The sequence below is a fragment of the Panthera tigris genome, chromosome A1 (genome assembly GCF_018350195.1).
Source record: "Panthera tigris isolate Pti1 chromosome A1, P.tigris_Pti1_mat1.1, whole genome shotgun sequence".
In the NCBI taxonomy this organism is placed as follows: Eukaryota; Metazoa; Chordata; class Mammalia; order Carnivora; family Felidae; genus Panthera; species Panthera tigris.
Genome location: NC_056660.1, coordinates 23947350 through 23972925, shown reverse-complemented (window position 1 = coordinate 23972925; position 25576 = coordinate 23947350). Strand labels below are relative to the sequence as shown.

General features: G+C 42.1%; 1 protein-coding gene across 1 annotated transcript in view; it reads right to left on the bottom strand.

Moving 5' to 3' along the window:
* The window catches only part of HTR2A (5-hydroxytryptamine receptor 2A), a 56764-nt gene extending 31436 nt beyond the window's left edge, over positions 1-25328 (bottom strand). Inside the window, exons 1-3 of the mRNA XM_007085398.3 lie at positions 24874-25328; positions 23698-24433; positions 20691-20891 (exon numbers count right to left, since the gene is read on the bottom strand). Of these exons, the coding sequence (XP_007085460.2) occupies positions 20691-20891; positions 23698-24109 (613 nt within the window). The 5' untranslated portion in view covers positions 24110-24433; positions 24874-25328. The remainder of the gene's footprint in view (positions 1-20690; positions 20892-23697; positions 24434-24873) is intronic.
* Positions 25329-25576: the final 248 nt, after the last annotated feature.

Genomic DNA, 25576 nt, shown 5'->3' with positions numbered 1-25576 from the left:
GTAATTATTAAAGGAGATCTTACAAGAGGGATGCTACATCTACCAGGTTCTGTAGGAAGGTGGAATCTTAAGTTTGGCCAATACCTCCCACTGATTTGCAAAACTGCCTCCTGTCGTAAAGATGAGAAATTCACATTTGTATACAACAAATTAGCTAACACAGGTAGTCAGGTCATGCCAATTACCAGGTAAGTTTAGGATGAACTTTGTGAGACAAGTGTTGCCGGCAAATCCTGTATACTTAAGGACCAGTTGCTTCAGACCACATGGGTATCCGGCTGTCCCTGCCTGGCTAAATAAAGGAAAATTCACCCTGTCTCCTCAGTCTTAAGTTGCCTGTGATGCAGAGTATGTGCTGACCAATGCTTCTTAGTTAAGAACTCTCGGTTGTTTTGTGGAGAGGTTTTCTGGGTTGGGAAAAATCTGTGTTTAATTTCTCAACAAGATCTAAAATTGATGTTCTATTTCCTGCTGTTAAGATATTCTGCCAGGCCTCCAGCAGATGTGAATACTTAAATGACAAGAGATTTTGAGAGACGTTAGGAGACTGGCCTATGGGTTAACCATGAGTACCAAACTTGAGTTCTCCTATTTCCATATCTGGCTACTTGCTACTGGAAGAGATTTTGCTACCCCTCCCCATATTCTGGGATTACAGCTAATCCTGTAATTTGGGCATGGAGACCCTGATGCATCAAAGAAGGAGAATAACAAACTAGATTGTCCTAAGTCTCATGTGGCCAGGAAGTGCCAGCTGGCTGACAAAAACTAGTGCATGTGGGGAGGGAACAGTCTCAGCTGTTGAGGACTCAAGGTCAACAAGAAAACCCTGATGGAGAGTAAAACTCTTGCTGGCCTCATAAGACTGTATGAGACCAAGCAATGCCCCAAAATTGATAAGAAAAGTGTTGAAGGGACTATTGGGCACAAGTTCTAGCACCAGGACTTCCCACAGACTGCCATACAAAACCATCGTAGCTCTACCAGGTTGACATGCAGAGTATACCTGTTCACATGGGCTGTACCTGGAATGGTGCTGTCCATTGGAACTTTCTGTGATGGAAGTGTCCTATATCTGCTGTCCTACACAGTTGTCACTGGCCATATGTGTCTACTGAAAATTGAAAATGTAGCAATGTGAATAGTTACCTCTTATATTTTCAAGTTTAAATAGCAATGCACGGGTCGAGTGGTTCCTTCATGGGTAGCTTTATGGAACTATTTGATTTAATGGAAATCTTGGGTTCACTTAGGGCATATGTGAAAATATACATCACTTGTGTTATGAGGGGGAAATAATTCTAGGATACTGGTGAGGATCTGTGAATGACAGCAGGATATGTAGACACTGGAGTGGAAGTTCTAAAAGTTGTTAGCAGTGATGGGAATATTGGGATGCTCAGACTGAGGTAAACTCCTTTGGGCTTTCCAGCCATCTCATGAGGCCTTTTTGCTGTTGGTCTCACTTCATTCTTTTCAAGTTCTGCTATTTTGTCTACATCCTGAGAATCCTAAGAGGATTCGCTTGGGAGAGCTTTAGAAATTGCTTTGTAGATTAAAATTCAATATCAAGTGTTTAGTACTCTGGGCAGTCCTGACTTGGAGAGATTAGACTTCTGGAAAGCTCACCTTTGTAGATTTCAGAGATGTGCATCTGTTACTAACCCAGGAGGCCAACGCATACATACGGCTGGATCAGGTAGTCTGTTTACCCGGAAAGCTGACTTATCCTTCTGCCGCCTCCTAGTCCCCCCCCCCCCCCCTTTTCCTGGGGTCATTCAGCTCCTAGGTCCAGCTAGCACAGACCATGCCTAGAGGCCTGAGGACAGGGAGAGGTAGAGATAGTAACTGAGCCAGAAGATCTGTATCTGCATCCCAATCCTACCTCTTTAGGAAATCCTGTGCCTCTGTTGTCTCCTTGAACAAACTGAGCATCAACTGTGGGTGGATAGACATTGTTGGGGGCTGGAGATTGATCAGGTACTAGATTACAAACTTCTACCCTCATGGAACATAGATTCCAGTGGGGGAAGCTGAAGATAAACATAAATACACATAAAAAGAAGGTAATAAGCTGGGTAGGGTGGATGGAAGGGTAGGTAGGAAAGAATGTGAGAAGTTCTCCAGATGGGGTCAGGTAGGCTTCTCCAGAAAATGAACACGGGAGCAAAGGCTTGAAGGTACATGTCCTATTGGCTCATTTCCTATTTGGGGAGGAGCTTTCGAAGTAACACAGTTCTGGATCCAGAAACAGGAAAATACAAAACCTAGTTTGTTGTATACAAATGAGTTTTCATAGCTTCTGTATTTTATATATAGTTTAATGTATTAAACCACACTTTCCTGGACCTAATGACCTTGAAAACAGCTCCTCCAAGATGCTTATTACATGCGGGGCCCAGAAGTACCTGGCGTAGATGACAGCTAAAATAGTGTAGATCTGCTTACAAGCTGGTACCAAGTGACCTTCGTCCTAGAAAGTGAAGGCAGCTCTCTTGTCCCCTGATACTGGTAATTTGCCGTTTTTAATTTGAAATCTGTCTTGTTTTAGCATTTTTTTGCTCGCCAATTTAGATCAACTTTGCGACCGCCTGGTACATACGATGTGCAATATAGCATAAAAAAGAGCCAATCTAACACTGTGTGTTAACTACCCTGGAATTAAGATTTTAAAGGGAGAAAAAAATTAAACTGGGGAGACCATTCTCCACAGAATTCCGAGTTGTCGTTCCTCCAGAGCATCTCTTCAAGGCTGTCTGAAAAGTGAACAGCCTTGGATGACAGAGCTAACCTCTTCATGTGGAGCAAGGGGCTGGTTGCTTACTGCTCACAAGGAAGGATTTGGGTTTAAGCTCAGGTTCATTTCCTGTAATGGGGGAAATGAACCTGAGTTCCCTGGGGGAACTAGGGCTCAGGCAACTAGTATAAGAATATTCAGATACTCTGTGCGAGTAATCTCTGACCCAAGAGTTTGAGATCCTCTGCCAGCATCTATAAAACTGGCAAGCTAATTTGTTAGCTTTGCACGTAGAGGTAAGCCTAAGATCCACATTAATTCTTCACATCTATTATTTGAATTAGATTTTGCTAGAACAGAATAGTTAAATTGAAGAAATAATAAACTTGAAGTTACAGAAGAATCTACACCTCATTTGTCCTGAGGTACAAAATAACCAGATCATAAAGTAGAATATAAAGAGGATGTTTCATTAATTGTCTCAGTATTGCAGAGAGATGGTCAGTTCTTAGGTAGTTTGTTTCCTTAGGCAATTAGAAACCTAGATGATCTAAATTGTGAACTTAAAAGCTGATCAGTGGAAATCGTTCCCATTTTAAAATGTTTTCTTCCCATCTCTAAAGCCATGGGGATGTCCTCTCCCTCGAGAGGTCAGGCTTCAGGAAGCACATAACATTTGCATCATCTGAAAGCTCAGCATCCTTGGATGTGCAAAGCTGCCAGAGCTGGGTCAGAGTCCAGCCGAATGGAATCACTGAAGGCTGCGGTGTGGCTGGAAATGCAATCTGTAGATGAACTAGATGGCAAAGCTCTGACAGCTTGGTATTGAGATTTAACCTTCCTATAAGGTCTTGGAGGGTGAAGCCATGGCCAAGAACAAATAACTGTTCAGAAGATCATGTATTGGGAAGAATCAACCATATGAGGAAGAGCAAATTCCGACTGAAGGAATTAGACTACCTAACACTTGACTAAAATATTGCTCGATTCTTTTTATCTCTTAGATGAAGGAATTAGCACCATGAAATGTGTAATTATACCTAGTTCTTTTGAGAGTGTTTTCACACAGGTGTAGAATATCTTAAATTCTCTATATTTGACTGCATGGGTATTTCATTGTCTACACCTTATTTTCATGATCTATCATGAGGTACTTCCCCAAAGAAATCTAGGGTGGCTCTTTATCCTTGAAGCATCCAAAAGTGCTCTGTAACCAACATCAACACTTGACAACTGCTGACATATTGCCATGTCTGAAAATGGAAGGGTTCACTTCCGTTAACAGTGCCACACACAATTTCAACACTTAAATGAGAGGAAACAACTTTTTGCAAATCTATTTAAACCTTGATAATTGATTGACTATCTAACAATAGTATAGCTTGTGATAAACCTTGGGGAACATGAAGGGAGGAAGGAAACTAGATGAAAGGAATAAAAAGTGATTAAACCAGGACACTAAAAGGACAAGCAACAGAAGAAAAAGGTAAATTGGACTTAATGTCCTTCCATGCACAAGTGTAATTTTGATTGTCAAAAGGACAACTTATAAGGGAAAATATTTGCAAGTGTTGCCTGAAAGGCTTATGTCCAAAATACGTAAAGAATTCCTAGAAATCAAAGGATAAGCATCCCAATTAAATTTTTTTATTACATTGACTTATTTTTGAGAGGCAGAGAGCGTGAGCGGCAGAGGGGCAGAGAGAAGAGACAAAGAATCTGAAGTAGGCTCCAGGCTGAGCAAGTGTTCAACACAGAGCCTGATGTGGGGCTTGAACCCACAAACAGTGAGATCATGACCTGAGCTGAAGTTGGACACTTAACTGACTGAGCCACTCCGATACCGCCAAGCATCCCAACTAAAGGGGAAGAGTTGGGGTGCCTGGGTGGTTCAGCTGGTTAAATGTCTAACTTAGGTTGTTGAGGTTGTGGTTCGTGGGTTTGAACCCCATGTTGGGCTCCTCGCTGACAGCTCAGAGGCTAGAGCCTGCTTCGGATTCTGTGTCTGTCTGCCCCTCCCCTGCTCATGTGTGCTTGCTCTCTCTCTGAAAAATAAACATTAAAACGTTAAAAAATGGGCAGAGGACTTGACAGTTCATCAAAGATACACAAAAGTCAACAAACACATGAAAAAACATCGGTCGTTAGGGAAATAAACTTCAAAGCCACAATCAAATACCACTTCACCCTTACTGGTATGGCTACAATAAAAAACAAGGTAACTTTGATACGGGGAAACTGGGACCCTTACATGTTGCTGATGGAAATGTAATGCTGTAGAAGACAGTGTAGCAATTCTTCAAAAGGTAAACCTAGAATAAGACCTGCAATTCTACTCCTTGGTAAATACACAAAAGAATTGAGAATGTGACTCCGACAGAACCTTGAATGCCAAAGTCCATTACAGCAGTTGGCACAATAGGCAAAAGGTGAAAATAACCTAGGTGTCCACCTCCAGATAAATCAACAAAAAATGTACCTATAATAGGCTACTGAGCTAGAAGGAGGAATATAGTTTCTAGATACATAGTGTAATGAACCTTGAAAACCTAAGTGAGGTAAGCTAGGCTCAAAAGGACGAATATACTTCCTCTTCTATGAAATGAAGAGACTGATTCAGAGAGACCAAGTAGGTTAGCAGTTGGGGGCTAGGGTAGGAGGGAATGTGGAATAATTGCTTAATGGTCAGTTTCTGCTTGCCATGGTAAGCTTGGAGATGGAAAGCTGTGATGGTTGCACAAGATTCTGAAGGGGAAACCGTGAGATTAGATGCTTAATAGTGAAATGGCACCTTGGTTGTTAAAACTTGGTTTCGAAAAGTACATGCCTTCGTGACCTTAAAAAAATGAAAACAACAACAAAAAAAACCTTGGTCAGATTTGCTTAAATAGGAAAACAGTGAAGAAATCATTTGGACCAGAGTAAATGCACCTGAAGGAGTTATGGGCAAGTGAAACTGAAAGTACTAAAGTAAAAAGTAGACAACCATAAGGACAGAATATAGTAAATGCTATTAAGTGCCAAATGAATGTCCTGAATCTACTACTGTTGGTCAAAACTAGAAACTACGGGGAGATTGCTAACACAGTATGCGTTACCAACATGAGGGAATAACTTGTCTCTGTTAAAACCCTATAACAGAGCCTGTAATGGAAAAATAGAAAAACATCAAAACAACATTATGAAAGTATTAGGATATAGAATCGCATGAAGGGTATTATCTTTGCTAAAATACTTTCTACGTGGGAGGCCAATGAAAATAGTTCTAGGATTAAAATTGCAACTGTTTTCAACTTTTTTTTTTTTTTTCTTTAAAGAGGAAAGCTATTGCCTGGCTCAAATCCTTGTGTATATTAATAATGACCTGTTAATGACCTATTGGAGTTTTGAGCCATATTTTAGAGCTATATCAGTTATACTCAATTTTAATCTGGTGAATTCTATCTAATTTGAGCTAAAATGTGAAGAACAGCCAAACCGGTGGTTTAGAGATAATAAATTCTAATTAAGCTTTACTTGGGCTCTCCCTAAATATTCTCCTTTGATACCAAGACTTCAGGGTTCAATTTTACAGACTTTAGGACTGTAGCCCAAACGTGGCACTTCGCGAGTACATGGACACAGCTCACGTGCTGATGAAAGCTGGATGGTAGCCTAGGTCTCCTGGGTCTCCATACCCAGCTCATCCTGCCGGTGAAGCTCCCTACCTGGTTGGTGCTCAACTCTGAATGTCAATGTACCATGGACAGATGGGCTTGGTGCTGCAAGGCCGCTCTAAAATGTTGAACTTCTTGCTATGAGCCACACCCATCATCCCTACTCTCCTTCTTTTTAACTTGTAGGGGTCTTTGACGTGGTGAGAATTATTTCAACTTAGAGTAATTGGACCTTAAGCTTCTAGCATGTATTAATGTGGAACAATCTTCCTAAAGAACTCTGAAAGCAATCTGATTCTGACTTCTTATTTTATCCTTGGGAAAAATCTGTTAAGAGCCCCTAGACCAGTCAATTTTGACCTGACAAACCAAGAGATGTCAATCGTAAGACCCTATCTTTTTTTTTTTAATTTTTTTTTCAACGTTTTTTATTTATTTTTGGGACAGAGAGAGACAGAGCATGAACGGGGGAGGGGCAGAGAGAGAGGGAGACACAGAATCGGAAACAGGCTCCAGGCTCCGAGCCATCAGCCCAGAGCCTGACGCGGGGCTCGAACTCACGGACCGCGAGATCGTGACCTGGCTGAAGTCGGACGCTTAACCGACTGCGCCACCCAGGCGCCCCAAGACCCTATCTTTTATGATTGCTCTCTACTGAGTTCTACTTGAAACTGGATCTGGGCTAAACAAAACAAAAAAACCCCTTTAGATTCGTTACTCCTCACCTGCTCTAATTCTGTTTATATCCTGTTTATATCCTGGCTGCTGAGCCACTGATTGGGTTGCTAAATAAGCGATGTCTTCTCTGCCTTCAATCTTTATGGAAAAAGAAAAGCAAATCATTCTGAAGCTAGGCTATTTAGCATTACTCTTTCAATAGGGTCTGTATATTAGTCACCCAAGAACCATCCCCATTTCAAAATAATTATGAAGAGCTGACACACTTTCCAAATAGGGGAACAGATAGTTGGAGGTAACACTGTCTGGGCAGGCCAGTAAGTGGTTTCAGTGCTCTCCTCCATATTTTGACACACAACTTGTTCTGAGCATGATTCTGAAGGTTGAATGCAGATCTAGAAATAGAATTCTTTGCTACAGGAACAAAAGCATCTTTGTTCAGAGGCTTGCTGACCATTCTAGGTATTGAGACCCAAGAGTAGAAAGTGGAATTAGAAAGTTAGGATCATCAAAATGTAATTTAATTCTAGACAAATCCCATGTAAGATGTAAAATTTTCTAAACCCTTTCAAAAGAGCTCCAGGGAAATTAGGTCTTAATTGTATTTTACCTCTTAAATTCTGGTAATATTACTGATGGGTCGTGATATCTGTAAAATATCATGATCTTCCTTTAGATGTGAGAAAGTACTTTATTACCTTGACAGATTTGAAAGGAAAACTGAGGAAATCGGGATTGGCTCATTATTGGTCAGTTTTGCAAGAAATTAGTGACTATCTACTGTTATTAGTAAAGAACACAGACCAGTAAGACCTGACCCTGCCCCTCCCCGCCCTTGTTAAAAGCCTCGTATGTTCTTCATGGTTGAACAGCTGTGTACCAGTGGAAATGCTGACCTGGTTCTTGACAAATACATACAATCTGAAATCTTAATACATGCAGTATGATACATGAAAATATACATTAAAAAAAAATTCAAATGCCAAACTGATAGTCCGGGCAGTGCTTCTTGAGGTATAAAAATTCCTGGGCTTCTCTGTTCCTGTTGAACCAGACGATCTGGGAATGGGCCCCAAGCATGTGCATTTTACAGTAATTTTAAGGTACTTCCATGGTTACAGAAAAGTCCTCCTTCAGACACAAAGGAAGTTCTCCTCCAAGGGTGGAAATGGTCTTCAGTTATGGGTTGTCAATTTTGTTGCACATAGTTTCAGAAACTGGTCTGAGAATGGCTACTAGGGATGCTTAGAGAAATACTTCACTTTCACAATTCAGTCATCTTCTTTGAGTCTTTCAGTTTTCTCTAACAATCCAAGTGTTTAGCTAAACCATAAAATACCTCAAAATATGCAGATGAGCAAGTGGTGGCTATGACAGCTCACGGAGAAAAGGGCTGGGTGGGGGGCGGTTCTGAACACCATACCCAGAATCTGAAAGTTTTCCATTCCCTAGAGGAACATTACCAAGTCACACTGTTGTGTGACTGCTATCAATTTTATGAGAAATCTAAGTCAAAAATGAAACCTCATTAATAACTATTTTTTGCTTGACTTAATAAAGCTCTCCTGCTGAGTTTAAAGCACCAAGTTAAAGAAGAGACCAAAGTGTGACTTTGAACATTTGCCTGAAGTTAGTGTAATGCTCATGGTAGGTCTCTGCTGCTGCTTTGACCCGGCTTGCCAAACCTGTTTCTATGGTAACAGACCTTACATCTGAATACTGAAAAAAGCTACGCTTGGCTAACTGAGGTCCTGTATGTAAAACAGCTGGCATAGGGGACCTATTACTTTAAATATGACTTGGTATCAGGGAAAAACTACAAGGGCCTCTGAAGAAACCCTATTGCTTTCCCTCCCTTTGCTTCCCTATCCATTCTTCCAGGTCTTCCTCCATCCTTTTCTAGTTGATTTACTTAGTTGAAACAACATGATTGAGCTCCTCTATATGGCTAAATACACTCTGCCTTTGTCTCCTAGGTGTTTGATTCCTTGATAGGTGGCTTTAGGAGACCAATCAAAAGAAATGATGTCTTCAGGTATACGTCGGGGGAGCATGTGTGTTAAGCCAGAATGATAGGGCAGACATGGTGACTTTTCATCATGGCATCCAAAAGGTAATGCCTCAATATACATCTAAGAATGGTGATGCCTGAATAGTGATGGGAGCCACAATAGAATGCTGATAGGAATGTACAGGAAGGTGCTGGGAACTTAGGTAGTTGGGAAATGTAAGAGGACCCTCTCCTTTCCCTCTGAGTAGAGAAACCACAGGTACATGGTTTATAGTACAACATGGGCATTTATGAGGGGTTCATTAGCCAGTGCGTAAGGCAGACACTAACCACTGGGCCAAATAAGACAACCAATGAGCATCAACTTTCTCCCAGACAGGGTGGAGTATCTTTCATTGGATGAAATGAAATTTTAATTAAAATAAAAAAAACAAAAACAAAACTAGATGGGGTAATTGCTGTATCGGAAGCAAAAAGGATCCCTTAGTAATCAGATCTTGGGTTCCTATATCCTGGGTGGTTTCCAAAGTTCCTAATATCAAATGTGTTAACTAAGTGGTATCCTTAAATGTGGTAGGAATTGGTCATGTCTTAACTATCTGAGTGTAGCCTGTAAATATGATTCCTCATATAAACCTTCACAGTGATTCTTCTGGGAGGTAGTAAAGGAACAGAGGAATGTTTTGAAGGAGAGATTAATCTGAATTAAATACATAAAAGAGTAGACAAGGAATGAGAAATCTCTTTGAATCAGGGTTGTGTAGACAACCCTAAAATTCCTTTGATTAAAAAACAAAACGCACAGGTCAAAATTAACTGGAATAACCCATGTAAAGAATGTACACTCATTAGTAATTCACAAATGATGGAGGACAGCAGATGGGATCTGGTTTAGAAAACGCAGAACTTGAAGAAAGGGCCAAACCAGAGCAACTGCAGCGAAGGCCAGCAGGGTTTAGAAGGAACAGCTTGAAGTGCAGAGTCCAAGGAGAGACAGATGAAAGGGGACTGAGGGGCATTGTCAAAGGGCTGAAATCTGAGGGATCTTTGCTCGGTACTACTCACTTGCTCCTCTCATGCCTGTGCTCTGCGTTGAATGGTAAGGTGAGGTTCAAGGTTACCTCAGTGGGTTCTGGTCAGGAAAGGCAGAAGAGATGAAAGTGACTTTGTGTTCTCCGTAGTCCGAACTGCTTGACTTTCACATTGAGAAGGTATTTACATATTACTTGAGTATATTATTAAAGCCTTCCAGATACGGGAAATGAGAAAGGCTTTGGTGACCTTGGGAACAATGAAAAGGAGGGCGGCCAAAGCTGGATGGTGCTTTGAGGGTGAACAATGTGACAAGATGGAACAAGCAAGGGTGGAATTGTTAAGGAGCTAAATCAGAGAGGATGGGGAGGCGTTGAAGACACTTTGGGGAAGGACAGGAAGTAGAGACAAAGTACAGAAGAACATGGATGGTCCTAGAATGCCTATTTGGAAATTGGAAATGGGAAGTAGAAGTAGGGAAAGGGGGAATTGGGCTTGATGGCCTTTTCTTGGAGGAGGATGGGATAAGGTTATCTATATGGAAAATGAATGTCTGAGATTGAGAAAACTTAAATAGGAAAAGACTTGAAAGATCCACTAGGGACAAACCAAAGCACTGACCAGAGTGAGGGTCCAGGCAAAGTTGGAAACCAGGGATCTATGGTGCCATGAAATTTAGTGGGTTACTTTCTCCAAAAGCTCTTGGTTACGTGGGTGCAGCAACAGTGAGGGCTGGTGGTCTGAGTGATCCAGGGTTGGAGTTTTGTTGGGCCAACGAAGAAGCAGGTACTAGGACATGAAGGGGGCTGGTGATAACCTATCAATCAGATGATCTACCATAGTCTCTGACTGGAGGCTTCCTACTATCTACCCCAGAAGGAATGGTTAGATGTGGAAAAAGTAAAAGCCTCCATAACCTGAAGTTTCCTGACACAGCCCATGGGCATGGAGGGGCAGTAAATGGACGCTAGTCCTCTGCTTTAAATGGCCAGAAGTGGGGTGCTTGGGTGACTCAGTCACCCAAGGCAGAGCGGCTCTTAATTTCAGCTCAGGTCATGATGTCACAGTTTACGGGATCAAGTCCCATGTTGGCCTCCATGCTTGGGATCTTCCCCCCTGCTCTAGGCCACCCGCACCTCACTAGCACACGCTAAGTAAAACTTAAAAAATGGTCAGAGGCAACAAAAGTCTGAGTCCTGTCCCTCCTTTCCTTCCTCATTTTCCTTGAGGGAGTGATAAAAAGAGCAACAAAGTCCATAAGCAGGCCACAGCAGCAGACAGACAAAGTATAAGCCCTTCTTCTTTACCACCAAAATCAGTTGTTAATGTTCTCACCAGTTTCCAGTAACCCTGGAGAGTATATGCTAAGTGCCATTTTATTGAGCATATTGTCCCATAGCTATGGCTGAGTCTGCCATGCAGAAAGAAGTCAGCTGTCAGTCTGGCAGGTTTTGAGCTGCGTGGACCATTAAATGGCTTCCTATCCATGGGCGAGCATCCTGGAGGACAATCAAGGACATGTCCTCCAAAAGCCTAGCCTTTCTGTGGTGTTCCTGAGTATGAGAAGCGCTGGTCAGCAGGGAAGAGGTCCCTAAATTCTGCACCTGTGGGCAGAAAGGGAAAGGACTGTGGAACTCAAGGGATAAGAGAAGGTGGGTTGAGTGGGTAGAGGCCCTGCGGGGGCTGGCCACTTGGCAGCTTGTCTGGCACTGTGCTCCTCTTGGGAAGGACAGCCATCTGTGTGTGGCGGTGAGCATCCCTGTTCATGGACACTGGCCCACTCACCTGCAGGCTGAGGTGGTGCCCAGAGCTCCTGGATTAAGACAATGCAGGATGGCAGAGGCAAAAAAAAAAAGTTGGGGGGGGGCAGTTTCACTTCACCCAGGAGATGAAATGACTACAGAAACCAACGGGAAGGAAGATGTAGATTAATTCGTCAGGTTTGCCTTTGTGTCCTGGTGGGTGCTAGCCTACATTGTGATCTCCCAGCAGTGGGAGACAGAACAGGTGACCCATTGGCCTCCTGTCCTGGTTGCTTGAGTCTCTGGACCCCACTTCCTGGGCTGACTCCTGGCAGTAAGGGAGCTGGGCATAAACCCATCAGATTCCAGAGGAAAGAATCCCAGGCAGACTCCTTAGATACTTGGTTTCAGGCAGTGGAGCTGGGAATTGGCCCCAGCATAAAGGCCAGCAGAACACTGGTGTTGAGCTCATTTGATTCAGTTAATTCAGTTTGTATTTTGCAACTTTTTTTTTTCCCCCAGAAGATAGGATCTGATAGAAAAATGAAGCATAGTTGACTACTGTTTCTCTTGGACCTATGTGCATATGGCTTTTTAAAATGCCAAATGCTAGAATTTTAGATAGTTATATTTGTTTATATATGTTCAGTTCATTCCATATTGAATTGGAGTCTGCTTACAAAAACACAGAAAAGTAGAAAAGACCCAAAAGATACACAAGTATACCACCCAAAAGTTCTAGAAAGTTGATTAAGCTAAATGCAATTTCAGTAAAAGTATTTTTTTTTCCCCCTGGAGCTAGATGTGATTTCTAAAACTCAAAGCAAGTGAAAATGGTCATGGAAAGTCTGAAAAGGATGAGGGAGTTGATATAAGATAATAAATGCTATTATGTATTCTTAATCCAAAATACACCTTGGGTAAAAGAACAAACAGATGAACAAAACAAGTCCAGAAATAAACCCAAATACATATATGGGAACTCAGATTATGATAAAGTGGCATGTCAAATAAGGGGAAAAAAGGCATAAGTAGCAATGTAGAAAGAATAAAATTGCAGGTTAAATTCTCTAAATGGCTCAAAGACTTAATCTTCCATTACTTTTATTGATTTTTATATTGTTAATAATTTAGGCAATTTTAGTAACTCAAAAATCAGAAGACCTAAAGAAGAAAAGAACATACCCCAAAACAAAAATCCCTGTGGTAAAAACCACCAATGTCAAGTGACCAGTAGTAACGTACTGGGAATACATAGATCAATCCTGAAAAGAAACAAAATGCTAATCCCGATAACTTGTTAGGAAAAAAACCCAAGAACCTTACAGAAAGGTTTACATGTTGTAACACTTAAAACACAAACACTATATTGACTCAGTCCCTAAATGTCAGGACATAGGTACTATTACTGTCATCGTGCTTGGGGAACCTAAGGTACAGAGAGGTTAGTAAACTTGCTCTGTCACAGAGATTAGGAGTGACAGATAGTGATACTCCAGGCTTTTACCTTATAACCCAGATCTGTGACCCACCGACCATACCGAACAAGATAGAAAATTGTCTAAAGATACTCAAAGTCCTATACAAAATATTAAGGCTACACCGAGATACTTCCACTGTCCCTCAGTTTCTTTATCAATCTGCACTAAGAAGGTAAATTTTTGACTTGCTCGAAGGCAAGAGGTTGTACCTAGTGGCCGAGGCATTTAATTTGAGGATTTCTGCCTGCTGTCAGTTTGTGAAAACACAGGTTCTGAATACATGTGACACAGCTGGCCTTTCTCCTACTATAAAAGTAGTAATGTAGAGAATACATAGTCAGGCATAGCCTTGAGGAGGGAGGCAAAAAATCTTTCTTTTTGGACCCATGATACTAAAAAATGATTCCATGAGCTGCAAATAGATTTCTGAAATGCAAGAAAAAATTTACATAGGTGTCTTTGCCTGTCACGTGAATGACTGTGAAAAAGTCTATTTCACTTTTTCCATCTAACTTACACTTAGACTTGTTAAAGACAGTTGGGGAATAAAGTATTTTCTCTTGTTACATGACATTAGCAAGGCAATCATTGAGGGGAAAGGGTTTGCTTATTTTATACATTGTAGCGAAGTCATGGTTGCCTCTGATCATGGGAATTGGGTTTATGAAGGGATGATGAAATCCAAAGAACCCTGGGATCATTCTTAATCTAATGCCTCAATCTTTTCTGTCATCAATTCTTGACTCAAAGAAGCTCACAAATAGAAAGTGCAATTGATTTGTAATTACGTTCATTTGCCTCAGAATTGGATGAAAGCCTTGGCAACGGCAAAATGACCAAGCTGGTAGCAGTAAGCAGGGGAGGCAGCAGCAAATCTCAGAAACGCCAAGTGCAGGAGAAAACGAGCTATCTAGGCTGTGGTCCCCAAGGTTTGCCGTATGCTAGATTCGAGCCAGCTTGGAAGGTCCGCCACCGTCTCCATGAAGCCTCTCCCATGCCACAGATGGAAATGTTTCATTCTTGATCATCAGAACAATATTTGGGACAAAACTATACAGAAGAATACAAGGGAAAATACAATAATCCTGCCATTTTTTCTCCCTAATTTCACCTTGTTGGCAAATGTGAAGTCCTCAGATTCTCCTTGCTAATAGATCTCCATAAATTCCTACTTTACCAGCAGGGGCTCATATCGTCCACACCATGCTGAAATCTTTTTTCACTTAGAACCATGGCCAGTTTTCCAGTTGAATATCCAATAACCCCACCTCTGTATTCTTAAGAGCTACAAAATGTTCTGTAATTAGGATAAAAACAATACAACAAACCATAATCCAACCTTCTTTTCTGCTACTTCCCAAGACTGTTGCACCTCTTAATATTGTAGGCATAGATTCTTACATCTACTTTGGTTTTTCTGTAGAACAGATGATCTGAAGTAGGTAAAATTCTAATAACTTTGGCTAGACTGTCCAAGAGCGATTCATATTCACACAAATGTGAGTACACGTGGAAACACCTAGTGTGGTGCCCTACTCATTTTAACTTTGAGACTGGTGAACAATGGTAATGCATTGTTTTAAGTTACAGTTCCGTGACTGTTATAGAAGCTAAGCATTTTCCAGTCGATTTATTGTCCTTTTTTCCCCAGCATTTATTGTCCATTTTGTTCCTGTTCCTGTTTATATTTTTCCTAGTTTTTTTTTATGGGTTGTCTTTTTGTTTTTCAAAATGTAGGTACTTACTGTAGGTTGGAAATGTCAACCCTTGGTCTCTTCATATACACAGAAATTTTTCTTTTGATTGTTCATATTGATTTTTTAGCCATAAAATTTTTTCTCAGGTAGTCAGGTATGTCTGGATATTGACAGTTTGTGCATTTTTTTGACTTAAAAAGCTATTTCACTACTAAGTTCTTTTAAAGTTATGGAAAAGTCTGTGATTTTTGGCCTCAGGGTGAACGAGGAAATGAAACAACCTTAGAAGGATTATTTATGATATATTAATAGAAATATCAGTGAAATGATTTGGGATAATGAAAGGAATGGAAAAACCAGCTAATCCAAACTGCTGGGATGGGTGAAGGAAATGAAGGCCTTGTACAATTGAGTAAACCTGAGAAATAGGGAAAATGAGCTACTACAAAGGAAAGCATGTGAAATAGAAGAATAAAACTGTCAATTGTGACAGTAACATAGGCTGAATTTCTTCCTCAAAAGGCAGAAGTAGGCAGATGGTGTGTTAAACACAAGTTGTGAAAATATAAAAGGAACAACGACAAAAATGAGAGGAGAAAAGATGCACTGGACAATTTCAAATGAGGAAAAGGTATGGTAATAGTTTGAAATAAAGCAGAACTCAAGGCTCAAAGCCTTGTCTCAGGAGTTAGGGAGATCAAAAATTGGAGTTAGGGCTACCAAGGCAGCCAGGATTTCAGGAATTAAGATTCAGGAGTGAAGGGAGCACAAAGAATGTATTAACGTGATCCACTTCTGCCAAGTAGTCATATACCAGTTAGTTAGAGGGATAGAGTGAGAGGCTGAGTAGCTGAAGAGTCAGCAGCAGTCCTTAAAGTGCTGAGAAGATAGGTGATCAGAGTTGCGCAAAATGGAAAACGCTTGAGGCTTTCATTTGAGGTCATGAAGGACTATACCCTTAGGTATAAGGGTAAACTAAAAATAAGTGCTTATGAAGTCAGACTAAAATAAACTCAATCCCTGATTGGATTAAGGAGATTATTGTAACTGCCTGCTGAAGCTAAAGAACCCCTATCAAGAGAGAATATTCACAATTTTTCTCAGTGTCCAGTATTAAAAAAATTACCAGGCATACTAAGAGCCAAAGGGAAAAAAGATCCCAGAAAATAGAAATCCCCAGGTAACTCAGCTATATAGACACCTGTGATTCAGTATTTAAGAAAACTGTTAAAAACATGGAGAATTATTCCAGAGAACTAAATACATACAAAAAGAATTTGTTGGAAATAACAAAACTAAAAACACTGAACTATTAAGGCTATAATACGTAGGTTGAACAGCAAATTAGAAGTAGCTGGAGAGAGGATTAATAATCCAGAAGAAAATGCAGTAAAACTGCCCAGACTAAAGACTTAAAGATGAAAAGTAGAAAAGTTGAGTCCTAACCATGAAAGTTCCACCATCCATGAAACTGGAGTCCAAGAAATGTGTTGGGGGGAGAGAATGTGGCAGAAGCAGTACTTGAAAAGACAATGGCCAATAGTGTTGCTAAATTAACAAAAGACACTGAGTAACAAATACAAGAATAGATAAAAGGACCAAGCAGGACAAAACCAAAGCTAAAGCTCATGTACGCCCATCATAGTAAAATTGCTAAGATACAAAGAAAAAATCCCAAAGCAGCAAAGGGTAGCAAGAGATATGGTGGTTTCTAAGGAACACCGCTAAGTCAGACAGCTGAGTTCTCACAATCAAACAAAATCCTAAAAGCTAGAATTTGAGAATGCCACTTCTAAGTTGCTGGAAAACTAGAAACTTGGAATTATTGACTGGGCAAAAATCCTGCTTAAAAAAAGACAGCAAAATAAAGGTGTTGAGAATAATAAACTGAAAGAAAATTACATACTTAGGCTAAAAGAAATTCCTCAGAAGTAAGGAATATGAAGGCCAGCAGAATCATGGAAATGACCAAAGTAATGAACAGCAACAGAAATGGTTAGTATATGGGAAGTAGGGAGAAGAACACTTAAGTCCTAGGGGTTTTAAAAGGATTCTTAAAATTAGGAAATAGGAAAAAATAGGAAATCTAGGGGTACGTGGGTTAAACTATTCCAAAGGTTTTCCACTATCCAACAAATACTAAGGTAATTTGTGTTGTACTCTTTTAGGTAAAAAATGAATATTAAATCACTAAAAGGATTTAAAAGAAATAACAAGCTTATAAAGGGAATAATGAATGAATAATTCTTGATGAGGCCACTGAAGCAAGGTTAGAAACCAGAATATAGAATAAATGTGATAGGCGTGCCTGGGTGGCTCAGTCGGTTGAGCGTCCAACTTTGGCTCAGGTCATAATCTCATGGTTCGTGAGTTCGGTCCCTGCATCGGGCTCTGTGCTGACAGCTGGGAGCCTGGAGCCTGCTTCCGATTCTGTCTCCCTCTCTCTCTGCCCTTCCCCCACACATGCTCTGTCTCTGCCTCTCAAAAATAAAGAAAACTAATAAAAAAAATTTTTTTAGAATAAATGTGAAGATACAAAGAAAAATAACTGGGTAAATTTAAACCCAAATACTGCATATATGGGTTACACGAAATATAAATGGAGTAAATACTCCAATTAAAAGGTAAAGATTGGATTACAAAGAAAACTATTTGCTGCTTAAAAGCAATATACTTTATTAAATCAAAAAAGTAACAGTAGTAAGATGGAATAAGATAGATCCAGAGTATGATAACCAAAAGGGAACTGGCATAGCTATACTAAGATCAGTTGACTTTGATGTTAAGGCAAGAATTGCATTTAATAATCAGTATGAAAGAAAATTTTAACTTTGTAATTACTAACCCAAGGCAAGGTAGAAAATGTAAATAACCACTGAAGAAAGGTTAGGGTTGCAATTAGAAGATAACATTTGAAAAGGTAGCAGGAAGAGAGCTTTAGAATTAAATTCTATATAACTTTTAAAGAATGTTCTTATTTAAATAAAGACCATGGTGGAAGGAGGGAGTAATGCCCCAAATTTACTTACTGTAGCTAGAAAAAGAATCTTTCTAAGAAAAACTTACTAACAAGGTCCTCCAAAAACAATTTCATTTAGGAATGTATTGCAGGAATGCAAGGGCAGTTCAAATTCAAATCTAGGAAGAAAACAAGATACCAGTTTTTTCCCTTCAGTTTATTGATCAATAGATGCTGAAAAGGCTATGTTCATTGGTACAAGAACCCTATGACCCAGTAATTGTGCTACGAGGCATTTATCCAAGGGATACAGGTGTGCTGTTTCGAAGGACACATGCACCCCCATGTTTATAGCAGCAATATCAATAATAGCCAAAGTATGGAAAGAGCCCAAATGTCCATCGATGGATGAATGGATAAAGAAGATGTGGTGTATATATATACAATGGAGTATTTCTTGGCAATCAAAAAGAAATGAAATCTTGCTATTTGCAACTACGTGGATGGAACTGGAGGGTATGATGCTAAGTGAAATTAGTCAAAGAACCCGTTATTTTGTATACACAAAATTCCATCTCAACTAAGTATCTAAATATAAAATAGAAATGGAAACACAAGAAAATTCAGAATAGTTAGGCTAAGCTCCTTTGGGTTCTTAAGAATTTTTTCCCCCAACTGTCCTCTACTCAGCCTTACATCTCAGACCTGTGATATAGAGCCTAGGTAAACTCCATTTTTGTCTTCTTACCTGCCTTCCCCCACCACCTTGTTGGAGGTCTTCAAATACATAACTTGGTCCATTCAGTGCTAAGCACATAGTAGCTATGCTGTAAGCATGGCTTCATTGATGATGACCCCTACTAGCACTCCCACAACCTTTGCAGCCTGCCTTCCTCCTGGAGTGATGGCTGAATGGAGTGACGTCGTCCTGGGCAACCTCTCTGCACTTGATTTCCTGTAAGGTGCTTTACACGCTGCCCGGTTGGTAGTCTTTGCTCAGAAACAGCCCTTACTTCTAGGGCTATTGAGCTTGACTAAGATGGGGCAAGGGCTGTTAGTACAGCAGAAGGTAAAAGATGGGTAGTGCTCCTAGTGTCTGTCTCACCAATGGGACAGTGTACAAGGGTAAAACTTGACTATAGCATGGTTTACTTCATTTGCATTATTGCCTACTTTTGCTAATTACCTCTTGCTATTTGTTTCAGTCCTCCTCAACCCTAGTTGTACTCTTAGAATCACCCTCCCATAGAAGAATTAAATCACAGTGCTCCCCAGGGATGCAGCTGGGATTGAGAGTCACTAGTCTTTCTCTTGAAAGAGAACGAGTCTAAGATTGCATAGATGCAGAAACAACAAACTTTGGTAAAGCAAATATGGTTTTATAAAGAAGGTGGTCATTCAGCAGTAAGTGCAGGACTTGGTGCCAGAAGGGTGGGAGTCCCAGTCCCGCCATTAGTTGGAGAGCTGATCTGGCAAGCCCACAAGACCTTTCATTGCTCTGGATCCCTAATTGATCAAATAAGCTTAATGAGATCTATCTAGTTCAAACTGCAATAGGAAATTTAAAATGGAAAATAGAAGACTCTACACAACTTAAAAAATCATGCAGATTGTTAGCATTTCCATCATAATTTGGCACTGTCCTATGTGCTAGCTGTGGGAGTCCTTTTGGCTAGCTGTGCAGGAGTCTTTTCACTTGTTGAACCCTAGTTCCCTCATCCATAAGATGGAGTTACCTATTGTGCAGAGGAATCTGTAGCAGCAAGGCAAACAATAGGAACTCAAAAAAACCCCATCCTCGTGTTAGCTATGAACTAGGATTTCTATTACATGCTGTGGGGTAGACTCAAGCCTGCTATCAAATCCCATAGTCTCTCATGTTAGTAGATGCTGGTACCCATGTGACCATAAGCAGGTGCAGTGTTATTGCCTGTAAAGTTCTGCAGCTTTAAAGCAAACCCCGGGGGAATCTGGTTATAAACCAAGTCTGCTGAGGTGACAGGTGCAACTGACTTAGTTACCTGGGAGCTGCCCCTCTGGCTTCCATTACCCGGGTTTTCCTGTTTGCTGGGTGTGTGACAGAACATCAATCCTGGTGAGTGGTGAATGTGTGTGATCAACATAAGGGGGTTGAGATCTTCTGGGGGTGTGGTGACATAACAGGACCAGGGTTTACAGAGGCATGAGGCAGGCAGAAACGTCTTGACCCTGAGCAAGTACTGCCTCTGCAAGTCTTCTGTCCTCTGCCTCTGAGTTACAGAATCCAGCACCTTTCCCCAGTCTCCAGAAGCTGTGTGTTGTTCAGCGTGGGGATCTGTAGTCTGAAACTGACCACAGTCTGGTGATGACAAATGCTGAGGTCTCCGGGGGAATTGTAGAGAACTGAGTTTGAAAGTGTGAGATGGGGAAAAAGCATCTGGAAGTGGCTTTGGCACAGTTAGGTCTAATTTTGGCGCCGTAGGTATGTATGGTCTTAACTGTGAAAGCTTGACATTGTCAGCCAGTGACGTTAATAGACTTTGCTTCCTAAAGCAAACCTGATAATGACTACATTATACCTTCTCTCGCAAAAACAGCAGCAAAAAACACCCAGAGATTCAGGGTGTCAGGTTTCAGGGCAACAAAACAGGACCAGTCCCTCTGGAAGGTGTGACCTGTCCTTTCAAATGAGACCCTGAAATCCTGTACCCAACTTACCCACTGATATGGTCCAAACAGCAATTATTTTCAGGAATGCCTTAGTTCTGGAGTTGAATCGGCTGTGATGGATGGGATTCTGGATGGCAACGTAGCGATCCAGCGAGATGGCACAGAGGTGCATGATGGAGGCCGTGGAGAAGAGCACGTCCAGGTAGATCCAGACAGCACAGAGTTTGCTAGGTAGAGGCCACCGATAGCCTGTGATGCAGAAGGTTAGCGTTAGTAAGGGACCTCAGGCCTCTTGGTGGGTGGCACCTACCGTGCCGGAAGGGTTTCCATTCCGGGGAAAGGCACCGGTGCTGGCACAGGGCAATACCACAGATTTTCAATATATTAAAAAGCCTTAAAAAATTGTGTTTACAATAAGCCCATACTAGCTGAGGAACACAAGGTTTGGAAATTTCTTGTGGCTGCAGTTAGGCCAGGGTGTTGTGCTTAATGTGGGTTGTCTTCAGGGTTTCTCTTGATCTATCTCCTCTGCCTAACGGAATCGACCTTTATTGTCTTTAATGAGCTAGCAGCCTCGATGTATTTTGAGCCCCTCTATTGAAGCTCCTCTTGTAGTGCACTGCCTTCAGTTCACCTCTTACACATGTTGTAGGTTCCCGGAGGTTCGACCCACCTGCGAATCACTAGAACCCCTCAGTCTTCCACAGTGATTGCATTTGGTGGTCTCCCAATAAATGCTATTGGTGTGAATGAATAAATGATTAAAAGGTCCAGATGGACAATATTTTTATTTGGAAAGACAAAGTAATTACATAATTTTTGGGGATGTTTAACTCCAGTTTGGGACCTGCCTGTGGGTAGGGGAAACCTGCAGAAAAGCATGGTGTTCTTGCCCTGACCATTGTTTCAGGGAAGTGGCCCTCAAACTTGAGGGAGCCTCAGAATTTCCTAGATGGGGTCTTAAAATGGTACTGCCGGACCCCACCTGGAGGTCCTGATGATGTGAATCTGCAGTGGGGCAGAAGAGTCATTTCTAACAAGTCACCAGGTGGTGCTGCTGGTCGAAGGATCACATTTGGGCAGCAGCTGCTGCCGGCAGTGGTTGTCAGCCCCCGCTGCACTTTGCAATCAGCTTGGAGAGCTTTTCTCTAGGGTCCCCGGGGCCTAGGGGTGTGGGTGGAGGTGGGCCCCCAACAAAGTGTTGCAAATCTGTCCCTGATGATTCCAATACGAGGAGCTCTGCGGGAGGAGGGTCCATAAGGCATATTTGAAGTGCCCTGTCTTTGTTGGAGAGGGGTTCAAACAGGTTAACCTGTATTAGTTTTGATAGCTGTGTAAGCAGTGATGTTGCATCTGTGTGCTTGTGAAAAGGCAAGTCCTCAAGATTGCCTTTCTTTGCGATATTCCAGACTGACAAAGCTGAATGAACTACATTCGCAAACAGACTCTGTGAAAATGCCATCACCTATATTTAGGAAAGTAAAGGGTGCAGGATACCAGCCTGACATAATGCTTTTCACTCTGATTATTTGGAGGGGGGAAAAACCAACAACGAAAACCTAAAGCAGGAGCGTCTTCATTTGCAGTGCCTGGAGGGAAGCCCCGCTCCGTCTGGTCGGAACTGATGTTGGCCTCTGGAGTTTGCTCTGCAGGGAGGAGGCAGTTGGGGCGGGCCTAGTCTGGTTTCCGAGGCAAGGATAGGGAGGGAGCATTTCCTCACCCTGCGGTGATGGGTTCGGGGAGAGGTCCAACTCCTGCTGGAACAGGCTGCACGCGGAGTGGCCGCCGCCAGGGGGCGCAGTTGGATCCCGAGCCGGAGGCCCTGGCCAGGTCCTAGCTTCTTAACCCAGCTGGCGGGTGCCTGCCCCCCACCTGCCACTGGGGTCACCCCCCACCCCCCGCCACTGGGGTCACACACCCCCCCCCCCCGCGCTGTGGTTTTGGTTCCCTGACAGAACCTCTGGGAGTCGTGCGCAACTCCGGGAGTTCGCCTTCTAAGGGGGTGGGGTTTGAGGAAGCCAGAACCTTTGCAGCCTGTCTGAGAAATGACGGCGAATTTAACGAAATCATCCCGGTGTGACATTTGAGTGGCCAAACGGAGGCTGGCCTTGCAAGGAAGCATTATCGACCCTGTGCAAACCGGCGCCTGCTCTGCGTTGCCCATCTCCCTCCTCCTCCAGACTCGGCGCTGGGGTGATACATATATAGCCCCTAAGACCTGGCCAGAAAAATCCCCTCTTACACTGACCATAATGTATTTCCAGCTCTGAGTGACTGTGTGCCTATGTCAGTCTAAATATTGTTTTAAAGAGAAATCTGGCTGTATTACTCCTGACTTGGAAACCTCACATTCTGCTTTCCGCTGAAGCCGTCCCAGTGTTTGCTGACTTGCTGAGAGGTCTGACTCTTTGAAACTGTTGGAGACAGCAGGATTAATGTCTTCCCGTTTGTTTTCTACCCTCCAAACCAGACGGGAGGAGTTGGTGTGGCTGTGTTTTTAAAGAGCGGACGGCATAATTCAGAGGCACACTTCCAAATTAGCTTCTCTGGGTAGGAACAACTGACAACTGGAGTAATTCATTTATTCTAAAGGAGAATCTGCATATTTTAACCTCACACTCGCTGCACCACTGAGATTGTCTCTGCACATATTCTAAGGCAACTGGGAAGGTTTTACCACTCCATTAGAAGTGCTGAAAACTGTGACAAAGATACCACTGTGTTTTGTCCCGGAGGCTGGAATACTTGGGAATCTACAGAAGTGAAAATCAAGGGGATTCAGAAGGACAGATTACTGCTTTATGACTTCTTTGGGGGCATTTAAAATTACTAGATGAAATGTACGTGTCCCAAAGCCCCAAACTCTCCAATAATAGGTTGTCAGATGGTGTAATATGTGAAAGTTCACTTTAAATTTAACGAGTTTGACACCGTAGACCCTTGACTATAAATAAACCCTGGTGTTGAGTTTGTCCCTTGAGCCCCAGCTCATCTGCTCCTCACATGCACATGCTATTTCCAGGGTGGGTATAGCTGGGAAACTAACGCCACTCACCATATAGGATGGTTAACATGGACACGGGCATGACAAGGAAACCCAGCAGCATATCAGCTATGGCAAGTGACATCAGGAAATAGTTGGTGGCGTTCTGCAGCTTTTTCTCTAGGGACACTGCCATGATGACGAGTATGTTTCCAGCAATGGTTAGAATAATCACTACAGCTGTCAACAAAGCAGACCAGTTTTTTTCCTGGAGATGAAGTAAGGAGAAGCAGGGTGGTGAGAGGCAGCCCTCACAGGAAAGGTTGGTTCGATTTTCCGAGTCCACTGTCCAGTTAAATGCATCTGAAGTGTTAGCTTCTCCGTTGTTAAAGTCATTATTGTAGAGCCTTGTGTCGTCATGTAATTGCACTAAGGAGTTTGTAGTGGAGCTCAAGGAAGCATTTTCTTCAAAAAGAACATCCATTGCTAAGCCGGAATTTGTAGCAGCTGAAGTAAAGGAAAACTAACAAGTCAGAGCCTCAGCCCGCCATTCATCTTTCTGTCCTCACGCTCTGTCACACGGAAGCTGGTGTACATGCTGGGCTCCTTGGGTTGCCTTTTTTCCCTCATGATCACAATGGTTGTTGAGGAACTGCAGTGGCTTCTTCTGTTTCTTTCCGTCACAATGTTAGGGGAGTCTTGTTGGTTGCATTTTTTTTTTTTCCTTCAAAGCAAGGTCAAAAAAGCAGAATGAACTTTTTAACAGAGGTTGCAGAGTTTTGAGGATTCAGGAAGAAACGAGGTGATCCTGGCCAGAAAAGAAAAGTTTGGTGATTACCAGGAATCTCCCTGAGCTCTATCTCATTCTGTTGGTTATGTTGATCACACTAGTTTAGCCACAGCAGTATTAAAATAGCATGCAGTCCAAAACAGTGGGGCGGGAGGCATTCTACGTTAAGAAAATCCATTAAAAATACATCCAGTGTTAATCCCATAGTAATTGAATCTAGTTGGGGTTATAGTTCTAAGTCTGAGGCTGAATGTCGGGAATTTCCCAGCTGCTGTCGGGAATTTCCATTTGCATTATTCTTAGTTAATAAAAGAAGGAAAAAAAAAAAGTCTTAAGCAAAGATCAGACAACTTTCCACGCTAGCAATTCTCATGGAAATGGTAACATTTTGGCCAAGCACGATTTCAAGCCAGAAAGAAAATTGCACGGCAGTAAAATACAGCAGCATGAGAACTTACATTTGTCTTCAGGGTCCCCACGTTAGACATACTTTGCTGTTCTGTGACTTGCCGCATCTCTCATGGTAATTAAGCGAGCATAGAGTCCCTTCTTGAGCATCGACCAGCATAATAGGATAGTAATTTGATTTCTGTTTTGCTGACTTCAAAAACTGCATGCACGAGTAGAACCACTTCCAGCGCTGCGCGGTCTGTGTTTGCTGGCTCTGCCCCCACTCAGCTGGGTTACTCCCTCCCTGTGCGGCTTGCCTGAGCCAGGCACACGTTGAGAGATCATTCATGAGCCCCTCTCAAAGTCGCACAAAAGAAATCCCGCAGGAAAGTAGGGAGAGCTGCCTGTGCCCAGGGATTCGTGGTTTCCACGGGAATGGACCAGCTCTCCGGCTGCCTTGTTCACTTCACCAGACCTCCCTCTATCTGCATGTCATAAACTGCAAGGTAGCAACAGCCAGGGAGGGCGGACCAAAGAGGCTTTTTTTTTTTTTTTTTTCTCTTGTTTCTCCTTTTTGCTACATGTTAACACTGGGAAGTTTTCTGTTGTTAGAAACGGGAGAAATAGCCTTCTGCACAGATGGCTAAAGCAGGTAAGCTGCTCTGTGGTGTTTTTAGGGTGAAGAGCTAACATAAATAAGGCTAGAAAATGGCATATCCCGGGAGCGCTGTAAGCATGCCATGCTTCCGTCCAGAGCCCGTAAGTGCTTAT